This window comes from Gracilinanus agilis, chromosome 4 (genome assembly GCF_016433145.1).
Source record: "Gracilinanus agilis isolate LMUSP501 chromosome 4, AgileGrace, whole genome shotgun sequence".
Classification (NCBI taxonomy): domain Eukaryota; kingdom Metazoa; phylum Chordata; class Mammalia; order Didelphimorphia; family Didelphidae; genus Gracilinanus; species Gracilinanus agilis.
The window spans coordinates 188,431,233-188,455,831 of NC_058133.1; the positions used below are offsets into that span (position 1 = coordinate 188,431,233).

At 40.5% G+C, this 24,599-nt stretch overlaps 1 protein-coding gene across 2 annotated transcripts in view; it reads right to left on the reverse strand.

Annotated features, from left to right (window-relative positions):
• Positions 1-916: 916 nt before the first annotated feature.
• DHX8 (DEAH-box helicase 8) overlaps positions 917-24,599 on the reverse strand; it is a 30,251-nt gene continuing 6,568 nt past the window's right edge. The window contains exons 5-23 of one of the 2 annotated variants that reach the window (XM_044676653.1): positions 23,435-23,544; positions 22,257-22,574; positions 21,271-21,415; positions 20,928-21,131; positions 20,046-20,133; positions 19,518-19,615; positions 18,242-18,389; positions 16,167-16,348; positions 15,560-15,754; positions 14,643-14,828; positions 14,275-14,485; positions 13,908-14,089; positions 7,183-7,323; positions 5,960-6,115; positions 4,369-4,506; positions 3,777-3,905; positions 3,419-3,615; positions 2,529-2,708; positions 917-1,678 (exon numbers count right to left, since the gene is read on the reverse strand). In XM_044676653.1, the coding sequence (XP_044532588.1) occupies positions 1,459-1,678; positions 2,529-2,708; positions 3,419-3,615; positions 3,777-3,905; positions 4,369-4,506; positions 5,960-6,115; positions 7,183-7,323; positions 13,908-14,089; positions 14,275-14,485; positions 14,643-14,828; positions 15,560-15,754; positions 16,167-16,348; positions 18,242-18,389; positions 19,518-19,615; positions 20,046-20,133; positions 20,928-21,131; positions 21,271-21,415; positions 22,257-22,574; positions 23,435-23,544 (3,228 nt within the window). In that variant the 3' untranslated portion in view covers positions 917-1,458. Of the gene's footprint in view, positions 1,679-2,528; positions 2,709-3,418; positions 3,616-3,776; positions 3,906-4,368; positions 4,507-5,959; positions 6,116-7,182; positions 7,324-13,907; positions 14,090-14,274; positions 14,486-14,642; positions 14,829-15,559; positions 15,755-16,166; positions 16,349-18,241; positions 18,390-19,517; positions 19,616-20,045; positions 20,134-20,927; positions 21,132-21,270; positions 21,416-22,256; positions 22,581-23,434; positions 23,545-24,599 lie in introns of both variants that reach the window. The other variant, XM_044676652.1, reaches the window with a different exon arrangement.

The following is a 24,599-nucleotide window of genomic DNA, read 5'->3' on the forward strand; positions in this document are numbered from 1 at the left end:
TTGAAAGAACTGTTATAGGTTCCTAATGACCACCTTATTTAGGTGGATTTAGGACCAGTTAAAGATCAGTGATGCCTTCGGACACCAAAAGCTTGCAACAGAGGGAGACGCTACATCCAAAACATTCTAGGACACACCATGGGCCTTGACTTCTTCAAGCAAGGTTGCTTTTGGAGAGCCCGTTCTATCTCTTGGCACCTCTAGAGCATACAAAAGTAGCTTTCAGAGGGTTAATGCCTCATATGGGTACTACCTACTACCCAAATGGGACAGCACTGTAGCTGGAGAACAACTAAGCATATTATGTGGCAAACCTAAGCAAAGACCTAGGAAAGGTGAGCAGAGAAAAAAAGGAAATTCAGGGCTGCTTCAGAAGGGCCTAGAGTCAGCTGTTAAGCATCCACAAACCATCTCCAAGAAGGTGTTTGTGTATGTGTGTTTTGCTACAAAAAGTCTCTGTTAAAATTCACAAGAGTTCCTGGGGGAATACTGGGTCTGTTTTGTGGAAGGGGATGATGGGGGTGGAAATTAAATAAAATAAAAGCTTGTGATGTCACCTAGCATTTTTAAAGAGGAAATAAGACACATTACACATTTTGTAGTGGGGGAAACCCTCCGTATCCAACATCTGTAACTACTCAGACCCCTAGACTGAAGCACTCTGTGGAATGGATGTGGTTAATCTCTGGGTGACCTAGAGTTCTTAGCTATGCTAGAGACAGTGCTGAAAGACAAGACTCCCAGCCTGACGTGTATGTCCTGCCCAGGCCCAGCCCAGGCATGAAGGCTTTGGTTCTGGGGAGGAGGAAAGAGGGGGACTCTTTCACTGCATGTCCTCCCCCAAGCTGTAGATCCTAAATTTCACTAAGACATGCCAATATATATACATTTTATCCAAAAGAAACAACTACAGAAAAAAAATATACATATGTATTTAAAAATACACAAATACATATTTCCAAAGGGTTAAGCTTGAAGAAACAGGTTGGAGAGTAGGTAGAAAGCCAGGGCACTGCCACCTGGACATTCTGCTGCTAAGTCTTCAAAAAGCACTGGGCTGATGGGTGAGGACTTCAGTGCTTGGCATGTTAGGGCCCTTTGGTCCAAAGATCTTGTAGCATGAGCCATTCAGAAAAGAGAAAACAGTTCCTCTTAATCCAGCTGTGCAGAAAAAGGTGCTACATACCTGTCCTTCACAGGGCCCACGCTAGCCCCAGCCAAGAGGGTTGAGTGTATCTCAAGGCCAAGTGGGCTCTTGCCTTCTGAGGATTTCACCACAAGGAAAGAAATGAGAGTCAAGTTCAGGATGTCCTCCTTTGGTTTTGGGGCCTCTAAGCCCAAGGACAGCTATGCCCCCCCAAGTGGTGAGTTTTAAATAAGTCACTAGAGTCCTGGACCTCTATCCCACAGGGGGGACCCGGAACTGAGCACTTTATGTTAGAGACTGTGGCTTCCTTGTCACCGCCGCCGGAAAGCCCGGGAGATCCTCCAAGCATTTGGCTCCTCATAGCGGTTGTACAGGGGCTCAAGCCGCTGCTGCTTCTTCTGCTTGCTGAGCTTTGTGGGGTCTGATACCTTGAAGAAGGCTGGGGCAAACTCTACCAGCCACCGGGGGTCAATGGTGGTAACCTCCCGCATGTACTCCTTGGTAGTCAGAACTAGCTCATGGTACACCACCCTGGGGAGAGATGAGCACAAGACTCAAAACTGGGTACTTATGGTCCACAACAAAACCTACAAAACCCTCCCCTTGTACAGTATTCCTTGGGTTTTTATTTTGATCCTTATTCCACTGATCTTTGCTTATTACTAATGTGACACTGCATTCTCAATAATTTCTATGTATTCTCCGCTCTGGTAGAATCTGGCTTTTTTTCTGAATCAAAGAAACTGTCTGTCCTGCCACTGAGTGGATCACACACCTATGGTCAATCGTAACGATTATCACAATATGAATACTCCCAGAGATCCACAGCCTGGGAGAAACCAGGCTGTTAAGAACGGGAAGAAAATATGATTTCCCTATGGAGACTTGTAGAGGGCAAACATATTTCTAATCCTTTTGAGAAATGGCAGGTCTAGGGACAGCTAGGTGACTCAGACTACCAGGACTAGAGTCTGGAGAGCCTGGAGAAGAGTCTCAAACCTGGCCTCAGATATTTCCTAGGTATGCGACCCTGGGCAAGTCATTCAATCACACCTGCCTAGCCCTTACCACTCTTCTGTCTTGGAACTGATAGTTAGTATTGATTCTAAGAAAAGGTTTTTTAAAAAAGAATGAAATAGGACCAGAGGAAGTGCTGGGAGAGACTATAGCAATAACTATTTCAGCTATGTAAATTTAAAAGAAAATCTATCCAGAAGGTGCACATGATTATCTGTGATTAATGAAAGAAATGAGTCTTCCTATGAAAGGCAACATTCCCCTACAGCCAGGATTCCATGAGTTTTGTCCTTTTAGACCCAGAATGGGCAGGGAGGACTCCTTCCCCATCTAGTGTGCCCTACATTAGGTACTGCTGGCCTACCATTCCGGCTGTCTGTTGAAGAGAGCACTGGAGGGATGAATATAGACCACCTGCTGGTCAATCAAAGTACGATAGCCCTCTTGTGGGTCCTTCTTGGCAGCATTTCGGAAGAAACCACTGCAGATGGCTTTCTGCACACGGACTGTAGCCTTGCCACAGGACACCACATCCAGCTTATGTCTAGGTAACAGAACAAAGGAAAACAAGAGAAAGACATGGGACCAAACTCCAGGAGATTGGGTCAGACACCCTGCCATACACACAACACACATATGTGTATGACATATACACACACACACACACACATACACAATCTCTCTCCCTGTCTCCTCCTGTCTTTTCCTCCTCTCCCACCCTTCTCATCTCTCCTCTCCTCTTCAATCTCTGTCTCTTTCTCAGATGACCAGCAGGTCCCCACTTCTAACACCAATTATCAAAGAGGGATAGCTGCTTTATAGAATGAGCAAAGTGTAAGCCCCAATCATTCAGGTATGTTCCCAAGATAAGAATTTTGACTTTCAAGATCTTGATTCTGGACTGGTTACTTCCAATACGTTTGTAAAAGTATTATTTTTAGGCACAAAAAAATCTGTCCTCCTTTGGAGGATCTTGAAGCAAAAATCTGCATTATCACACTTCCCTAGAACAAAAGAATAGGCATAAGAAAATGGAGTAGATCAACATTTGTTGGTGAATGTAGGTTGGTTTGAGGCTTTTTTTTCTTGGTGGGGAAAGAAAGATTGGCAGCTGAATGTGTAGGGCTTAGAAGGACAAAAATCCTGTACAGAAAGTACTCACTCTGTGCCAAGCCACACCAAAAGAATCTGCAACAAATGCTTCTGGGTTTTTCATGGTGAGAATGAAGGGAAAGAATAAGATTTTAGGCTCACCTATCCATGATGCCCAACATCTGTTTACGGATATCCTGGGCTCGGCGCAAGGAACGAGCCTGTATGAAATTCTCATAACACCAGGGGTTGGAGAATTTGTTGTTCTTCCAAGAATTGTACACAGCCAAGAGAGTGAGGTGGTCCCCTTCAGTCTGGTGGAATTTGGCTTTTTTCTGATCTGCAAGGGCTTGTTTATCCTGTCAAACAATGGAACAAGATTATTCTCTTTTTCACAATAGCTACTTATTCCTACCCAAACTAGATCCAAAGGACCATTCCGGGCCTCCCTCAAGATGGGCTCCCAAAAAGCCAGCCACTAAGGGGGAGTCATTAAAAATGCAGGCCTGTACCCCCCCACCTTGGGCCTGTAGAAGACATTCTGCACTGACAGCATGGACACAATGGTGAGCATCTCTTCACTGCAACCTAGATGCACAGACATGATCAGCATCTTGCACAACATTGGCTCCAGGGGAAACTCTGCCATCTAGAGGGAGAAAGAAAAATTGCGTTTGCTTCCTTTCAGGAACATCTCCCTGGAAGGGTATAGAGAGGACATAGCCCTGAAACATGCCCTCGCCCAGACCTGGCTTCCAATGGTTTATAAGTGGCAAAGAGCAGAAGAACAAACTGCTGTCAGGAGGCAAGTGGCAATTTGTCAAATCTAAGCTTTCAGCCCACAAAACCCCCACTGGGGGTCAATTCTGACCACAATGACTAGGGAAAGGAAGCAGCTTCTTCTAGACATAAAGTAAGACTCCTGAATGGTATCTGGAGACCAGGTAAGACTTGCAGGCTTGGGACTGTAGTCTGAAATTGAAACCAACCCCGTACCCCTGCCACCCAGAGTACCCCAAGTGCTCACTGACAGACAATTGGAGCGAAGAAGACCTTGGGAAATAAGGCATACAGAATGTGGGGATGGCTATGAGGCAAAGCCTGAAACCTACCCTTCGGCCCAGACGGGTGAGCAGGCCCTCATCGTCCAGGGCTCCTAATGTGTACAACTGCTCCATGGCTGTGATCAGAGTCTCCATTGGGGGGGCATCCATGAAGTCAAAGGAAAGCAGGTCATTGATGCCCATGGCCTGGATTGGAAGGGAGAAAAATACTATCACCCCATTCACCAGGCATCCCAAACTACTTACAGAGACAAAGCAGGCTTGTAGATTCTTCCCTTTTAAGGCCTGGTTTCCTCAAGTGCAAAAGAGAAAGAAAATCAAAGAAATGAATAGTGGCCAACAGGCCAAATAGGTCACAGGTGCCCAGGGGTTAGAACAAGGAAGGACATCACCCTACTTTCCCTTTCCAGAAATCCTGATTTTTGTCCCTGACAAAATTAAGGTTTCAGGAAAGTGTGCAATTTCATAGAAATTCAAAACCCATTTCTGTGAAAAGACAGTACACTGTCTTATTTAATTTCTCTAGTTGGCCTTTAAGAACCTTGAAGATAGATCCAATGTTTTCTATTTCTTTTCTATTCCCTAAAGTCCTCACGATTTATGTTCACTGTAGTTGTCTTATTGAATGAACAGTCTTTTTGGCCATTGAATAGATAAATGCCTCTTTGCTAGGACAACAGAGGAGGATAGATTTTTTTTTCCCTGAAGCTATCCTCCCCCCTTCTCACAGAGGATAAATAATAAATTACAGTGGAGCACTCTGCACCAATAAAGTGACAGGGCTCCAGAGTAACTTCAACTGTCGTGGGGATGATGCCATCATTTGGGAAATTACTCGTGCAGCTGCCACTGCCAAGAGAGAATGAAGCTCTCCACAGGGGACTAGGAGAGGAAAAGAAATTATTCAGAATGAAAACCAAGCTCCCAAAGGACAAGTCTGTACTCTGATCTTACAGCTTAGTTCTAATTTTTCTTTGGTGTTGGCTTATTTTCTTTGATTTTCCAAAAGAATGAGAAAAGGACCTGAAAACTAAGATTCTTCAAGAAACTATACTGGTACATAGTATTATGGATTTAGAATTAGAAGAAACCATGATTTGATGATAATTACATTTTTCAAATGTCATTTTTTAATGCTACTAACAAGTCCTCTAAAGTCAAATGGCCAAATTACTGTAATCACAAGAAAACAAAAGGCTGGGGGCTGGAAGAGATACATTGGCTTTTTCCAGCCATTTGTATTTGACTCAAAGGGTTTGATTTCATGAGGTTATTGGAATTTTTAACAAGATTCACAAAATTGATGCTAATTTACTAAAAGCCTTATAATTGAGTTGTGCTAATACCCATGTTGGATGTGGCTCAGTAGATAAAATGGGGGACTGGGGGTGAGGAAGACTTGAGTTCAATTCCAGCCTTATTTACAGTGAGACTCTGGGCAAATCATTTCATCTTATTTGCCTTAGTTTCCTCTTCTATAAAATGAGCTGAAGAAGGAGATGGCAAACCATTCTAGTATCTCTGCCAAGAAAACCCTATGGACAGCACAGCTATGCTATATTCCACAGAGTCACAAAGAATTGGACACAACTAAACAAGCAAACAACAATGCTCCATGCAATGGGACAGTGATGTCTACCTTGAGAGAGAGCACCGTGCTGGCTAAATTAGTTCTCTGGATCTCAGGCACGTTGGTGGTCAGCATTTCATCTCGGTAGGCACGTTCTGTGTAGAGCCTATAACACTTTCCAGGCCCTGTTCTCCCAGCTCTGCCAGCCCTCTGCTTTGCCTGAGCCTAGAAAGGTGAACATGAAGAAACAGCACACCTGTTCAGCAGCTATCAAAGTGGAAGCAAATCATTATAAGTAGAAAACAAGCTGGTAGTAAAATCACAAATGCAGCTGTTTGTTCCACTTCCATGAAGATCGTTTCTAAGACTACCAATATCCTAACTCTCATCCTCTACATCAGGATATTCTGAATGATCTCAAATGAAACAACTACCATGGAGGGTAAGAAGTCTGACTTCCACACCCATAGCACCAGCTGCAAGCTGGTGGTAAAGAAGCCCATGCCTGGCAAAGACACCTCGAGCAGGAGAGCTGCTCTGAAAGGACAGCCTCTCAGCCTGAGTAGCAGAAGTATAGAAAGTGCCAGGCTGTGCAAACTTCCGCTCTAGCTACAAACCAAAGGCAGTCATTGTGGGACTGGAGGGAAGACTGACTGGGATACCCAAGTGCTTTCAGCTCATATCCAGCCCATACAATCCAGAAAAATACCAGAATTGGCAGCACCTTAGAATGATACTCAACTGACTAGAGTAGGGTGATTCTCCGAACTACTCCTAGGAGGCCTCAATAGTACACAGAGGTTCCAATGAAATAGGAAATGGTGATTGTAGCAGACAATTTATCAATCTGCTTCTCAACTATGTCCTTAGCTATTATAATTTGATTAGCAGAATATTACAATTACTGGGAAAATAAATCTGCCATAAATGATCAGGGTCTTTGTCATTTCTGTCTATGTATTTGTTTAATGTGTTTTTTCACCCAGGTAGACTAGGCTGGAGCATGGTAGAATCCAAGTTAATTATTCTGAAAAGGTGCTACAATTTTGGAAATTGAAAAACACAGCTTGTAGATTTAAAACTCACAAACACCATCCCATCATCCAAACACTCCTTTATCCAGCTTAAAAAGTATGTCATCACTTAAAAAATCTTATCCTTAAAAACACTGTAAAATCCAAAAGCAGAACATGCAAAACTTTAATAAAAATGCAACCAAATCTTTTAGAAATCTGCTGGTGAGTCCCATCTGAGAGCTGACCTCCACTCCTAAGGGGGCTGAGTCTGTGTACCTGAGAGATGGGAGTCACCACCAGCTGGTCGATCCCAGTCTTGGAGTTGTATACTTTCTGCTTCACAAACCCGGGGTCCACCACATAGTAGATCCCATCAATTGTCAGAGAAGTCTCAGCAATGTTGGTAGCAATTACAACCTGCAGGTGAGAAAACACAACTAACTGTGGCCAGCTGTTTTCTGCTCAAAGGGTATGCAGATATGCAAAACTTTGCAACTCAAAAGGGTGTGAGACACTGGGATAGTCGCCAAAGAAATACGCACATCTTCCCCTCTGGAGGTTCTTACAAAGACAGTTCTATCTGGGAAAGATCAGGGGATCCTTGCCTGATGGCAGGGGGAAGGGAGGAGGAGGTCCTTTCCAGCTCACAAGTTCTATGAGGAGGAAAAAAATCATCCCTAAGCTAGAGGGAAAAAGGACAAGGAGGGGGAGGGAAAGGGGAAAAACTAAAACTGATCAAAGACCATTTTACTTAAATAAAATTGCTATCTAGCTCACTGTCAAGACCCAATGCCAATTACTAAAATTTTAATTTTCCAGTGCCCTGGGAAAGCAAAGATTTTCTAGTATTGTATTACCCATTGCAAAAGGAGATTTTTCTCTTGCCTTCAGGGACATCTAAACTACAAAATGGGCTTTTCACATATGTGGAACATGGGAGAAAATTTTCCAACCATAAAAGGAGGTTGAGAAATCTCATCAGCTGGGTACAGCAATATACATGATCTAAAAGGTTATTAGTCTCGCTTTGGCACTGCCACAATTCTTCTACCCAGAAGCCTAGCTAATAAAAGATGATGCCTTGGGAAAAGTCACTGCTAGGAGGCTATATAGCACAGCTTACAGCATGCCAGCATCACACTGGCCCCAAAAGACTGCCTCGACACAGAAACTTAATGCTTAGAAAAGACAGCTGCCATCAATCAATCACCAAACACTTTTTAAGGTCTAACACCATGGGGCAGGAACTGTGCCAGGCGCTGGGGATAAGAAGAAAGACAAAAACACTGACCCAGTCCTCCAGGAGTGCACATTCTAATAATAGGGAAGACAACACATAACTAAACTTGTACATACAAAATTCAAATATAGATGAGATGCGAGGTGAGCTAGGAGGGGAGACACTAGCAGCCCAAGAAAGTCCCTGTGGAAGCTGTCCTGAGTCTTGAAGGAAACCAAGGATTCCAGGATGCAGAGATAAGGAGGTTGATTCAGTCAAAAGGTTGCATGCAGCTGAGTGGAAAATAAAGAGTAAGGGCCTAGAAAGGTAGGAAGGGATCAAGTGGCAAAAAGCTTTAAATGCCAAGGACTTTATTCTAAACCTGAAGGTAAATAGGGAACCACTGGAGTTAACTGGCTGAGGAGGAAGAAGAGCTGGTCATACTTTTAGGAAAATCACTGATAGCTCCATGGAGAATGCATCAGAATGAGGAGAGTCAAGTGAAGTCAATAAGCATTTATTAAGAATCTCCCAAGTGTCAGCTCCCAAGTGCCAATCACTTAGACCTGAGGCTAGGAGATCAATTAAAAGGCTACAACAGGGCAGAGAGTCAAGATGGCATAACAAGAACAGCAAGCACCTACACCTTCAACTTCCTTTACTTCCTGAAAGAAACCCCCAAATGAAAACTCCCAGTAACAGTCAAATCCAGAGCTTCCAGGTCAGAAAAAAAAATACTTCAAGCAGCCAGAAAGAGTACAAGTAACATGTAGTCACAGTCTGAATGACCACAATTTTAGCAGCCATCCCCATGAATGAGCAGTCAGCTTGGAATTCAATATTACAGATCCCTAGAAAATGTATCATATTAACCCTGATGTTAAAGGAAACAGAGAGACCTGAGGAGAGTAGGGTCAGAAAGTGAACCACCTGAGAGAACTCTACATGAGGAGAAGCTGAGCACCAGGGTAAGAGGAGGTACCCGACCTCTCCTGGACCTAGATACTTTGTGCAGGGTACAAGGACAGATGTCAACTCTATGCAGGTTTCAAGGACAGATGTCAACTGGCAGCTCTGTCATAAAAGACCCCTCGTGGACAAAGTAGAAGGCCTGTGCTGAGAAGCAATCTTGGGTAAAGAGTGGAAGTGGGTACCCCAAAGAGATAATAAGGAAAAATTCATGTACAAAAATATTTATTGCCACACTCTTTGTGGTGGCAAAAAAGTGGAAAATGAGGGGATACCCTTCGATTGGGTAATGATAAAATTGTGGTATCTGTTGGTGATGGAATACTATTACACTGAAAGGAATAATGAACTGGAGGAATTCCATGTGAAATGAAACGACTTCCATGAATTGATGCAGAGTGAAAAGAACAGAACCAGGAGAACATTGTACAAAGAGACTAATACATTATGGCACAATTGAACATAATAGACCTTTCTACTAACAGCAATGCAATGATACAGAACAATCCAGAGGAACTTATGAGAAAGAATGCTATCCACATCCAGAGAAAGAATTGTAGAGTAGAATGCTGAAGAAAAACATATGATCGATCACATGGTTCAATGGGAATATGATTGGGGTATTGGCATTAAAAGATCACTCTATTGCATGTATGAATAATATGGAAATAGGCTTTGAACAATGATACATTTTTAACCCAGTGGAATTGCTTGTCAGCTCTGAGAAGGGCGAGGGGAAGAGGGATGGGTGGAGGAGAAGAGGGATGGGAAAAGTCATGAATCATGTAACCATGAGAAAAAAATTCTTAAAAAAAAAAAAGAGTGGAAGTGAGTCCCAAACTGTGTCTCTATTTCCATTACAGCCTCTATTATAGCCCAGCCTGAAGCTTGTAGAATAATAACCAGGGCAGGAATCATAGACCAAAGAATATGGCTTCATCATAGTCAAAGATAACTTACACAGTAACACTGAATATTAACCATGGGGGGGGGGGGAATAGAACTGTAATGAAACAGAGGGATTCTAAGCAACCTTGATGAAAAGACCAGAGCTGCAAAGAAATTATGAAATTCAAATACAGAAGGTTAAGAGAAATATGAAAAGGTAAATCATAAAGGACTGAACAAGGATAAAGTGTTTCAATTCTAATATGAGGAGATGAAATGTACCCCTTCTGAATCTTATTAGCATTAGGGGTCGGAGAGGGAATCTAATTGGACAGAAGGCCTGGTTACACACCAGATGAACTTGAAAGAAGAATTCATTATTTGGTAAAAATTGTTGGGAAAACTGGAAAGCAGTCTGGTAGAAATTAGGTATAGACCAATACCTCACACCACATGCCAAGACAAAATCAAAATGGATACATGACCCAGACAAAAAGGGAGATATCATAAGCAAATTAGAAGAACAGAGAGTATGTTACCTACCAGACTTAAGAATAGAAAAATTTGTGAATAAACAAGAAAGCACTGAGATGTAAAATAGAATAATTTTGATTACATTAAGTTAAAAAGGTTTTGTAGAATTAAAACTAATGTAGCCAAGATTAGAAGGAAAGCAGAAAACTGGAGAAAAAACTTTATAGACAGTTTTTCAGATAGAGGTCTCATATCTAAAGCATATAGAGAACTTTGTCAAATATTTAACAATATAAGACATTCCCCAATTGATAAATGGTCAAAAAATATGAACAGACAGTTTTTGGAAGAAGAAATCAAAGCTACATATAGCCATATGAAAAAGTACCCTAATTATTGATTAGAGAAATGCAAATCAAAACAACTCTGAAATATCATCTCACACTAGTGAGACTAGCTAAAATGATAAAAAAGGCAAAATAACAAATGTAGGAGGGGATATGGAAAAATGGGGACCATAATATACTGTTAGTGGAACTGTGAACAGATCCAACCAATTTGGAGAGCAATCTGGAATTATGCCCCCAAAGTTACAAAACTGTGTAAATCCTTTGACTCAGCAATACCACTATTAGGTCTGTTTCCTAAGTGATCAGGGAAAAAGGAAAAGGAGCCATATTATTCTAATATTCTAAAATATTTATAGCAGCTCTCTTTTTGGTGGCAAAAAACTGGAAACTGAGGGGACACCCATCAATTGGGAAATGGTTAAACAAGCTGTGGCATATCATTGAGATGAAATACCACTATGCTATAAGAAATGATGATCAGGCTAATTTTTAAAAAAAACCTTTATCTTCTGGACTTAGGAATGATACTAAGTATGGTTCCAAGGTAGAAGAGTGGTAAAAGCTAGACAATTAGGGCCAAGTGATTTGCCCAGGGTCACACAGTTAAGAAATGTCTATGGTCAAATTTGAATCCAAAACCTTCTGTCTCCAGGCCTGGCTCTCTGTTCACTAAGCCACTTAGCTGCCCCTGAGCAGGTGAATTTTTTTAAACATGGAAACATCTATATGAAATTATAAAGAGTAAAAGGAAGGGGCAGCTGGGTAGCTCAGTGGATTGAGAGTCAGGTCTAGAAACAGGAGGTCCTAGGTTCAAATCTGGCCTCAGATACTTCCCAGCTGTGTGACCCTGGGCAAGTCACTTGACCCCCATTGCCCACCCTTACCACTCTTCCACCAAGGAGCCAATACACAGAAGTTAAGGGTTAAAAAAAAAAAAAAAAGAGTGAAAGGAACAGAACCAAGAACATTATATACAGCAACAGAAATACTGTTTGAAGGATAATTTGTGAATATTTACCTGCAGAAAAAGAATTGATAAACAAAAACAAACAAGACAGTTTTGTACATACCATTTTTTTTTTTTGGTCAAATGATGCCTGCTCTAGTGTGAGGAAGGAAATTAGGGGAGATACCTGGGAACTTTAATGTAACAAACAAACAAATAATTTTTAGGAAGAAAGAATGGAAAGAGGAGTACACTAGGTGGAAGAAAGGAAAGAAAGGTAATGGAAAATTATCTCAAAATTGGGATGGACCAAGTAGAAGTCTATACAATAAAAAGAAAGAAGAGGGAATGGCTGGAACTTAAATATTACCCTCATGTGAACTGGTCAAAGGGAAAGAACACCCACTCACAAATATACATAGAAATACCTTTTACTCAACAGAGAAATAGAAGTTTAGAAGGTGAGAAGGAAAAAGGGGAAGGGAGAAGGGGAAATTAAAGGAAGGATAAATTAAAGGAGAGATTAATCCTAAACAACAACAAAAACCCCTAAAACTGTACGAAAATATTTATAGCTCTTTTTGAGGTGGCAAAGAATGAGAATCTGAAGGGGTGTCCATCAACTAGGGAATGGCTGAACAAGTTATGGTATATAAATATGATGGAATGTTACTGTGCCATAAGATATGATGGAGGGAGAATGGTTTCAGAGAAACCCAGAAATACTAATATGAGCTTATGTAGAACAAAGTGAAAAGATCCCGGGCAGCAGCAATTAATGCAAAAATTTAGGAACTTTAATCAACATAATGACCAACCGAGATTCTAGAGGAAAAATGATCAGTTCCAGATGACTAATGATCCACCTTCTGATATACGTATGTACACACATCTCATTCTGCACTCTTTCACTTCTCTCCCTACACATATGTATGTGTATGTATATATAAAATATACATTACACATGTGTACATACAGACATTTATTTAGCCTATGTCAAATGTGAACATTTGTTTTGCTTGCCAAACAAATGTTTTTAACAGGGGTTTTGTTATTCTTCTGTTTTCAGTGGGGAGGGGGTAGCCTTTTGCTGACTGATAAAATAATTAAATCCTCAAAAAAGATATTATAAAAGAACAGGAAAAAGAGAAGATGCCTACTGATTTTGGAATGGCTAAAAATACGAGCATAATGGAATATTGCTATGCTATAAGAAACTGTGAATCTGAAGGATACAGAAAAGCTAGGATCTATATGAACTGATATCAAGTAAAGTAAGCAGAACCAAAAAAACAATATACACAATGACTACAACAAGAATGAAAATGAAATGGTGTAAAATTGTAACCACCAACTTGACTCCAAAGAAGAGGTAGGAAAATCATCTCCTACATGGAAGACCAAAGGTATGGGATATTGCATATAATTATCACAGTGGGAAATAGAAATGATATAAAGATGAAATACATCAATAAAAGTTTTACTTTTAAAAAAGACTATAATAATAGTCCAGATGAATGGTGATAAAATCATGAATTAGATGGTGGCTGTGTAAATGGAAAGAAAAGATGTATATGAGAAATGTTATGCAAGTAGAAATGATAAGATCTGGCAACTGACTGGATATATTGGCTGAGTGAGAGCGAGGAGTCAAGTCTGTCACAAAGCTTGTTAAAATAGGGTGACTTGGGAGGATGGCTATACCCTCAATTGTCAAAGAAAAGTTTTGGAAGAAGGTAGGTTGTTTTTTTTGGGGTGGGGGACCTGGGGGGCCTGGGGGGGGGGGGGAGGAAGGTAGTGAGTTCTACTTTGGTCATATCAACTTTCATACAGCTGTAGGATATCCAGCTCAAAATGTCCAGCAGGTGGATGTGAGCCTGTAAATCAAGAGGGACATGAAAGATCTGAGAATCATCTGTACAGATCTATGATCACTAAACTTTAGAGTCTAGGGAGAATAACCCTGGTGAACAGGCATGACTCGGATGGAGAACTAGCAAAGAAGACTGAGGAACAATCAGCAATCAGAAGGTCAGAGGTGGACCAAGAGAACAGGAAATTAACAAACAAAGCATGCATAAACTTTAAGCAACTCTCAACATGGCTACTCAAAAAGTGTCTGAGATACAAGCAATATGAATCGACTTCATATTACCTTCCTGCTACCAGGAGGAGCTGGGTCAAAGATCCGGGTTTGCATCTCACTTGGTAGAGCAGAATACACAGGGAGGATGATTAATTCAGGCACATCAGGTCCCAGAGACTTCATGCGTTCATATAAGATCTCACAAGCAGTATCAATTTCTTCCTGACCAGTCAGAAACACCAGGATGTCACCTGCATAGAATGAGTATTTAGACAGAGAGCAACAAAACCAGAGCAAAGTCAACCAGTGGCCAGCAGTTACATTTTTCACTTGGCCAATATGAAAGCTTTGCCCTTCAAGAGATCAGTTATAGCATGGGAAAAGAGACATACTCATGTGTTAGCCTAAGAGCAAAAAAAGAGTTCCACCCTCTTACCTGGAGGTTCAGTTAAATGGATCTGCATGACTGTAATCAGGCTGGCATCCAAGTAATCTGTCTCGGGTTCTTTAGTGTAGAGAATTTCTACTGGATATGTTCGGCCTGGAATGGTGAAAATGGGAGCCTCATAGAAATACTGGGAAAATTTCACAGCATCTAATGTGGCTGAGGTAACAATTAGCTTCATGTCTTGCCGTTTTTGCACTGTCTATTAAAAAAGAAAGGGTCTCTGGTTATACCAACATACACAACCAAAAGAGGATGGTTTTCATGACCTTTTGGGAGACCAATTCTCTTCTCACAACCTCCCACCAATCCTGCTCCCAATTGCTGGAAGATAACACCACAAGGAGCTGTCTAGATACCTTTTTCAACAATCCAAAGAGAACATCTGTATGAATTGTTCTCTCGTGAGCTTCATCCAACATGATGATTGCATACTGCGTAAGGTCAGGGTCAATCAAACACTCCCGTAGCAACATCCCATCTGTCATGTATTTAATGACTGTTTCCGGGCTGGTACAGTCTTCAAAGCGAATAGTATAGCCCACCTGGAATAGGGAAGAAATAAAATCTCCTTCGATTGGGGAATGGCTGAACAAATTGTGGTATATGCTGGTGATGGAATACTATTGTGCTCAAAGGAATAATGAACTGGAGGAATTCCATGTGAACTGGAATGACCTCCAGGAATTGATGCAGAGTGAAAGCAGAACGAGGAGAACATTGTACACAGAGACGGATACACTGTGGTAAAATCAAATGTAATGGACTTCTCTGCTAGCAGCAATGCAATGACCCAGGACACTTCTGAGGTATTTATGAGAAAGAACACTATTCCACATCCAGAGAAAGAACTACGGGAGTAGATACACAGAAGAAAAACAACTGCTTGATCACATGGGTCAATGGGGACATGATTGGGAATGTAGATTGTAATCAATCACCAATGACATATGTAAAACCCAGTGGAATTACTCGTTGGCTATTGGGGGGGGAGGGGGAAGAACATGAATCATGTAACCATGGGAAAATATTCTAAATCAATTAATTAAATAAAATTTTTCAGTTGGGAAAAAAAAAGAAAGAAAATCTCCTACTTAAAACCAAATTTCCTTCTCATTGTAATCTTCATGCTAGTTACAACAAGATGTGCAGGGAAACCAGTTGCTCTGCATAGCCAGGCTATCATTTTATGTGATACTAGAGGAACACAATAAAAATCAGATCACCCAGCTTTTACCAGGCCCTTCTATAGTAGCAGCTTTCTTTGCCTTCTTACCTCTTGGCCTAAGCAACAACCAAACTCCTCTGATACTCTTTTGGCCACTGACATTGCTGCCACTCTTCGAGGTTGTGTACATCCAATTTTCCCCCTGGAGGTGTAACCTGCCTCAGCAAGGTACTGTGTGATCTGTGTTGTCTTCCCAGAACCAGTCTCTCCAATAACAATCAGGATCTGATTGTCATGAACAGCCTAAGATGAATTAGAAACAGATAAGAAATTGTTATCCTCATTTGAGAGAAAGACAAGTTCTTTTCCCTGACTGACTCAATGGTCATTTTCTCATTCTAATTTATGGTCCAGTGCTAAGTTCACAATGTCCAGGACTATGGTCCACTTAGCACAATGTCCTAACAAATGAGACTTCTACTCAGATTCCCAGGGTTCAACCATTTTCATTTTCAATAGAGAACAGGTTTTGTAATGAGTCACTGACTTTTAAAAATGCTTTCAAACTTAAATCGTATTTCTTTAAGTGTGTCTCCCCCCATGTTTTGAAAACCATCTTTAGATTCATACATGCCCTCTTCCAGATAATCTTGCCCTCAAATGGCCTCTACTCTTTAGAACTCCTTCCCCAATTAGATATAAAACAACTTCTCACCTGAACAAGCTGCTCTTTGAGTTTGAAAATGGGGAGACTTTCCCTCTGTTCAATGATTGACAGCTGGGTCTTTTTACCATAAGATGCTTTGTTGCCCCCAAAAGCATGCTTCTTCCACTCAGGTATGTCATTAGGCATCATCCCAATGCCTCGCATGTTGGCAGCAATCTGCCTCCCATCCACTAGAGAGAAAAACAAACTACTTAGCAAGTCACCAAATTCTCAATATTGCCTACAACTCTTGAGTTTGATGTACAAAGACTAACATGGCAGGAGAGGACAATACACACTGCTGTCTCGGTAAATCTGAAATCCCTGCAAATCTAATTATTAGTTTAGACTTCTTAAAACTTAGCTTTCTAGACCTAGAAAAGCAATACTGACCAAGACTATAATGATATAAATGACAACAACACAAATAGGCAGCAAGCTTCAGTTTACATAGAAAATGTCTAATTTTGGTTCTAGAAGATGAATGCTAAAAAGAAGTAGGTCTGGATTTGATATATATGCTGTCTGTCACTGTTGCTCTGTCCATTTCTTCCTTTTTTTTTAAACCCTTACCTTCTGTCTTGGAATCAATACTGTGTCTTGGAATCAATACTGTGTATTGGTTCCAAGGCAGAAGAATGGTAAGGGCTAGGCAATGGGGGTTAAGTGACTTGGCCAGGGTCACACAGCTGGGAAGTGTCTGAGGCCAGACTTGAACCTAGGACCTCCTATCACTAGGCCTGGCTCTCAACCCACTGAGCCACCCAACTGTCCCCTGTCCATTTCTTTTGCTAACTGTTTTTGTTTTGCTACAGAGCTCTATGGAGGATCAGTTACTGTTAAGTGCTTAAAAAAATATGTCATATATATATATGTGTATGTGTGATCTCTTCAATGTGGGCATTCTCTCCAATGATGCTTATCACAATCTATTCATTCTTACCCATCCTGGATGACTCTCATTCAAGATCTCCCATAAATGTACCACCAAGAGTCTAGTCAACACACTGGAGGCTTATCTTGTTTTATCTTGGCTTCAGTAAGATACCAACAGTGGCCCACTCACACTACCCATCTCATACCTATCTTTTCCTACCATACATGTCACTGATGACATCTTTACTCCTGTTCTTTTTTCATTGGTTTTATGTTGAAGCCTACTCATACCTACTATTATATCCTGTATGATACTCATTTTCAATTCTCTAAAAATGATTGCATTTCCTTTCTGGTAGTTCTACTACACTGGAAGAGTATCAACTAAAAAAATAAAAACAGACCTGTTTCCAAAAGAAGTCTAGTTCATTGAAGGTAATTTCTCAAAGCCAATCCAGGATTCTCTACCAGTCCAGATGCATACACAGATGGACACCTTGTACAGCAAGGTTGGGCAAGAAACATTCTTCATCTACTTGTTTTTTCCAATGTGGATAAGCAGGCTAAACTCTTCAGAGGTGAGAGCTCTCTCCTAGGAGGCTCTGCAATATTCTAGGTCTAGATACAATCAGTACAATGCTGAACATGACAAATACGAGCCACTTTCCAGTGGGAACTCCAGTTCCCTAAGCCCTTTTAGAGAGCATATGCCCTCTTATTTTATGTTCTATCTGATTTTTACAAGGAGATAGACACTGAAAGAGTAACCAGTTATTTGTGTTATGTCATTTGAGAATTTAGAATTCTTTTGATTATGGATAGAAAGCCTTTAAGGCAGTATTTTACTCTATTTAATCAAATGCTGTTTCATAATTTTTTAAAGCATTTGGGAAATGGTAGTGGGATAAAAAAACATCAAAAGAAAATATTCAATTACAGCAGCAAAAATAAAGTAGGTACCTTGCCTATGGAACAACTCCCCAGGCAAATAAATATTGGAACACCACCCTCATCAACAAAGGTATGGCTTCAGTTTTAATCATTTACAAAGATGATCATATTTCAACTGGATAAACTCAACAATGAAATTGAAACCCATCAAAAAATAAGAGATATTAACTTCTAACCTGGGTCATTCCTGGCTTTCTTTTAACCTTGGGAGTATCAACAAGAGGACCTCTAATAGCACTTTTCCCCCAGGGTCATACCATCAGGTAGAGGATCCACCCAGTGTTTGTTGAGTCCCATAGGAATGGAGTCCATCTCTGCTTCACGCTGGGCCTGTTTGAGTTCTCTTCTTTCTTTGGCCAAAGCACTCTGCATCATTGCTGCTTGCGACAAGGAGCCATCAGGATTCTAGGAGAGCAGGAGAAAAAACTTGGAGAAATCTCAGGTCCCATCCTACCCAAGCGGTTTAATCTTCAAACCCCCCTACTACTAGATACTCTAAACCATATCTCTTCCCAGCACCTGCTCCATACCTAGTAGGTATGGAGAAAAGGTTTGCTGAACTGAAATGGGGCTTACCTTTTGGTAGCAAAATGAACCTTTTTTAATTGTTCTGAAGCTTTGTGATTATTCTATTTTTCAAGATGCAAGAGGTAACATCAGTAACAGCAAGAAAAAACTCATGTGAATGACAAAACATACTAAAAGTTAGCATCTTCAGAATTCATCAGAACTCGGAAATGTCTGGTTGCGGCATCATCTCCAAAGGTGACAGCTTATACAGGTAAAATAACCATTTTCAAGACAATTTTGACAATGGCAGTAACAGCAGCAGCTTAAGGAGCTCTCAGTCCAGAGATGGTAAAAGGGTCAGAAAACTGGTCAAAAATCTTTCTAGCAGCTCTTTATGTGGTGGCAAAGAATTGGAAATTGATGGAATAGTCATTAATTGGGGAAATGACTTAACAAATAGTGGAGTACTAATGTGCTATGAAAAATGAAAAGGAAGGCTATTTCTGAAAAAACATGGCAAGACCTATGTGAATTGATACAAAGTAAAATGAGAAGAACCAGATCAATGTGCATAGTAATAGCAATGCTGTGATGATAATCAACTATGAAAGACTTGGCCACTGATCAACAGAGTGATGTAAAACAATTGCAAAGGATTCATGATGAAAAACTGATATCTACCTCCAAATAGCGAACTGATGAACTCTGAATGCAAACTAAAGTATAATTTTCTTGCTTATTCATTTTTTTCACAATATGGCTAATGTGGAAATATGTTTTGTATGATTTAATATGTATAACTGATACACATACATACATACACACTCATCTTTTTGACCTTCACAGTAGATGGGGAAGGAGTAAGAGGGAGGGAAAGCATTTGGAATTTAAAATTTAAAAACAAAACTACACTAAAAATAAATAAATAATAAATGGGGGTGGAGGATGGGGGGGGGTGTTCTTTTTGTCCCAAGAGAATGAAGTCACTTTAAGGTTTCAAGGTTTAAGTCCAACATTTCTCACCTTAACAATTTTAATGGGGCTCATGTCCATGCTTTGTTTGGTGTGTCCTCTCAAGAATGGAGGTTCTTCCTCAACCAATTCAATCTCTAGGTCCTCATCTAAAATCCCCACAAAAAGAAGATCAAAAAATAAATAAATTAACTCAGATTCCTTTCACCAAAACCTAGGCATCACTTACAAAAACGAACTGCCGTCACTTAAGGATATTGTGCCAAAAGCCTAAAAAGTAATCAGGGTCAAGGAAAGCAGCATCTCAAGGTACCTAAAGAAAAACCAAAACAAAACAGTTTCCTTTTTCCCCTCTACCAGTCTTCTGTAGAGGGCTATCATATACCTCAATCTAATTGCTCCTTAACACTTTTACATGAAGTCAAGCAAGTTGAAAATGCTTTTCTGAGAGTATTTAACATTTCCTAAATACCTTTTTCTAACATAAACCAAGATATAAACTGGCTAATCCTATACACCTCAACTTGAAAATACCCTTTTGATTTTTCTTAGTTTAGCCAAACCCAAATGGTCTGTTACCTTCTTCATCATCCACTTTAGGAAGGATTCCTGTCTCTTCATCAAAGTCTGGAAACTCTTCTTTGGAAAGTACATTGGCTGCAATCATCTGTAAAGAAGGCAAAGAGCATCATTTATAGTTTGCTGGTGTAGGAACTGACTGAATGAAGGTGAATTAATATACTGCCTTCTAATGAAGATGAGAGGTTGTTGTTTCTTCTTCACTTCAAAAAGTCAGGGACTGAGTCAAGTGGTGGCTCAGGAGATAGAAAGCTGAGCCTGGAGATGGCAGATCCTGGGTTCAGATTTGACCACAGATACTTCCTGTGTGACTCTGGGGAAATCACTTGACTCTAATTGCCTAGCCTTTACCACTCTTCTGCCTCGGAAACAATACTTAGTATTGACTCTAAGACAGAAAGTAAGAGTTTTAAGAGAACAGTCAAGGTGCTAGTTCTTTTAGGTCTTTTTTTTACAATGCATTTTAAAAACTGAACTAAAAGTAATTGGGGGAAGGGGAAGTAATGGCAAAAAAATATACAAAATATTAGACTTAGCAACTAATTGAAATCACCTACTATAAAGCAAAGTTGGGCCAAATGGGAAAATAGAAAGAAATTGTTTGAACTCGGCCTGACTTTGCCATTTACTATCCTTGTAACCTCTTATCTCTAAGGAGATGACAATCTACTGAGGATCAAATGAAAATATGTAGGAAAGTCTTTTATAAACTGCAAAATGCTATGCAAATTAAGAAATTATTTCTAATTCTGTAGGGTTACTGTCAGACCTTCCTTTTCCCCCACCTTCTTTTCCAGAACCTACTACTCCCACTTACAGGACAAAATGTGGGCCCTAACACCTGATAATTAAAACCAAATAAAGAAAACACAGAGCCCCCACCTGTTTGATCTCCCATTTCTCAGGATCTGAGATCCGGGTGAGACGTTTCCGTTCAAGTGTGTCATCTTCTACTTCTGGGGCACTAACAAGGGAGAGGTGAGTGGGTCTATCAGGGTTCCTCATAGAGGTTTCCTCATTGGTTTCCCCAACAAGGTTCCTGCGTCGATTTGGATTCAGATCTTCTCCAGTATCCTGATCCACATCCTAAAGCAAACAAAAACCTCTGGGCTCACTTTTCACTCTCACTTACATATTCAGGAGCATCGGGTGTGAGTATACCCAATTCCAACACCCTTACCAAAACCCCCCCCTTCAATTATGCTGAGGAACTCTCCTGCCTTACCTTCATGCTCAGGCTGGTTTTAGTCCCAGTGAAAGACAGGACTTTCACCTTAACTCTCTGGCCTTTGCTCACAACATCAGCAACATTGGCCACTCGGCCTTCCCGGCGAAGCTCAGAAATGTGAACTAAACCTTCCCACCGTTTCCTGTGCAGTACAAAAGAAAGATGAAGATATATTTCTTGAACAGTCCTAAAAAAGTTTCTCCTCTGATGCTTAAATTCTAGTGGAAGCCATCAAATCTCCTTCCCTGAGAAACATCTTAAAAAAAGGATGAGATGGAGGCAGTTGGAAGGCTCAGTGGATTGAGAGCCAGACCTAGAGACGGGAGGTCCTAGGTTCAAATCTGGTCTCAGACACTTCCTAGCTGTGTGACCCTGGGCAAGTCACTTAACTCCCATTGCCTAGCCCTTACCACTCTTCTGCCTTGGAGCCAATACACAGTACTCCAAGATGGAAGGTAAGGGTTTAGGGAAAAAAAAAAAAAAAAAAAGGACAAGATGGCTTCTGGCAGGGTATGCTAGCTCCCAAACAATCTTTGAATGGATTAAAGCAGACTGATTGGATTAAAGAAATATCTTCCACCAAACTACCTATTATAGATATCCCTTCCACATCATGACTTTCCTCATCTAGGTTTATATATTGCAGGTTGGCATAAGAGATTAAATGGGAATTTTTTAGGGTTTCATAGAAGCTGCAGATGACACAGAAAAAGTTTAGAAATTCAGAAATGCATAAAATATATGTAAAATATTATATAATATTTTAAATTTTTTATCTTTAATACCACAAATTTACATAGTAGACATCTTATAAAGAAAAAAAAATTCAGACCTTCTTCTCTGGTACGAAGGAAAGACCAAAAAATTTTACATGGATTGATCACTGGGGTGCTTCACCCCTAATCTCTATGAAATAGGATATCTGTACTTTTTTTTTGTATAAAAAACTCGAAAGATTACAGAAGACATTCTGCCTTAATTACCTTAGTCCTTCCAGTTGCACGAAACACCCAAACTGCATGATACTGGTAACTTTGCCATTGTAAATTTCCCCAATGGAAGGCTCTTCAGGTGGGGGGCGGTCCACATGTTTATCTCGCCATCTGTCATTGTTCTTCTCCCCATATTTATCACGGTCTTTCCGGTCTTTGATAGGACTTTGACTTCTGCTCCTAGATCGGTATCTGGATTTCCCTTTATTCCTATCCCGAGTCCTAGAACGTGACCTTGATCTGGACCTATGTCTTCGTTTGTGGTCTCTGTCTCGGCTTCGACTCCGACTCCGTTTCTTCTTCTTTGCCCTGTCGCTATCAGAAAACAACCAGGTTTTCAATTATTCAACGCATTCCATCTCATGTTATTAATAGGTCCCACAAGAACAGGACAGTAAAGGAAATCAAGTTAGAAGGGGGTAGTTAAGTTTATAATGGGAGGTAAATAGGGAGTTTAGAACAGGAACATTATAAATGGAAAACTGGCCAAATAACAGTACAGTGAGGTTTCACAAATTTATGGTTGTGAAATCTCTATATAACATAATAATATTCTACATGCCTCCCTATAAAATATTAAAACTGCAACATAAGATTACTATGATAACCTTATATATGACACCAACCTATATGATGGTCATATGTTATGAAAGCCAGAAATACTGGTATATGTCCACCATTCAAAACAAACCAGAAAGCTAACATTGACAAAATTTGGCTTTGCTTCTCTTTTTCAAGTCCTTTTGTTTCAGGTCTTTTTCTTTCATAAATTTCTTAGCATTTGCTTATAAATTTGTCAGCAAGAAGCAGAAAGTGATACAAATGGCCAGAAGGGTGCAGTGAAGGACCAATCCAGATCCTAAGGACTGGCCCAGAAATGTATCTGGTCTGGACTACCAAGGAGAACTATGATCTAATAGGGGTAGCTAGATGGTTCAGTGGATTGAGAGCCAGGCCTAGAGATCAGAGGTCCTGGGTTCAAATCTGACTTCAGACATGTCTTAGCTGTGTGACCTTGGGGCAAGTCTCTTCACTCCCATTGCCTAGCCCTTAGTGCTCTTCTGCCTTAGAACCAATACACAGCATTGATTCCAAGAAAGAAGGTAAGGGTTTAAAAAAAAAAAAAAAAAAAGAACTATGGTCCCTCCAAAAAAAAACAACAGAAGTACCGGTGTTCAGAGCTTCTCTGCTTCTCATGTGCTGCAGCACTGGGCATTAGAGCTTCCAGCTCCTTGAGGACATCCACAGCTACTTTGACATCATCTTCATCAAGCATGGTCTATAGGAACAAATACAGTGAGAAAAAATACCAATCAGAAAATGCAGTCAACAAGGATGAATGTTCTCACTAAAATTCTGCTCTGAGCTGCTCTGTTGGCAGCATAGAGATGACTTTGGTTTCAAAGATAATGTCAGAAAGAAACACAAGCTCCGATAGGCCCTACTTTTAAGTATTTCCTAAAATACACTGTGCACCTATCATTCAAGAACTATTGGCTAAGCTCAGCAAGGCTCACCACCAGTTGGCCATCCGGTTTTTAATTTTTAATTTTTTTTTTGCCACAACAACTCATGAAACCTCTTATTAAAACATGGATGGGTTGAGATCTGCCTGCATGAAAGGAGTGTTTATACCGATGAAATCACAGATCTTTTGACATGGTAAAGTCAGAACAATTAATACTCATTTAAAACATTTAACTGATTCAAAAAGCACACCGTTATTTTATGTGATGCTCCCAATAGCCCTATGAAGTTAGCAAGACTGGTATTTTCCTCATTTTAAAGACAAGAGAAATTGAGGATCTGAGTGACTTGCCCAAACTCACCTTGCCAATATGTATTCTAGGCTATACCCAGAACCCCTTTCTTTTGACTCCCAGTTCAGCATTCTTTCCATTACACGCATCTGCCCTAGGTTATAGCCTACAAAACCAAAAAGGCACCATAAAGAATACCCAATACAATTTAAAATGATGAGAAAGGGCAAAAATGCAGCAACTAGTCATAAAGGAAGCTTACAGCCCTACTATACACTGACCATTTCTAGTACGCTTGTTCTAAGAGGGCCCTTGACAAAATGGAGTGAGCATAAAGGACAAGCAGTATGGTAGTATAATCAGGGCAATGGAAACCATGTCATGAAGGAACTCGAAGTGTCTGACTGAGAGAAGACTCCAAAGAGAGTACAATGGCTATTTTCAAGCGTCTAAAAAGCTGTCATATAGATGTAGAATTAGTTACAATTACCAAATGGGATTGTCTGTACTATGAAGAAGTGAGCTTGGCACAATAGAGAGAATACCAGGCTGGAAATCAGGAGGCCCTGGGTTC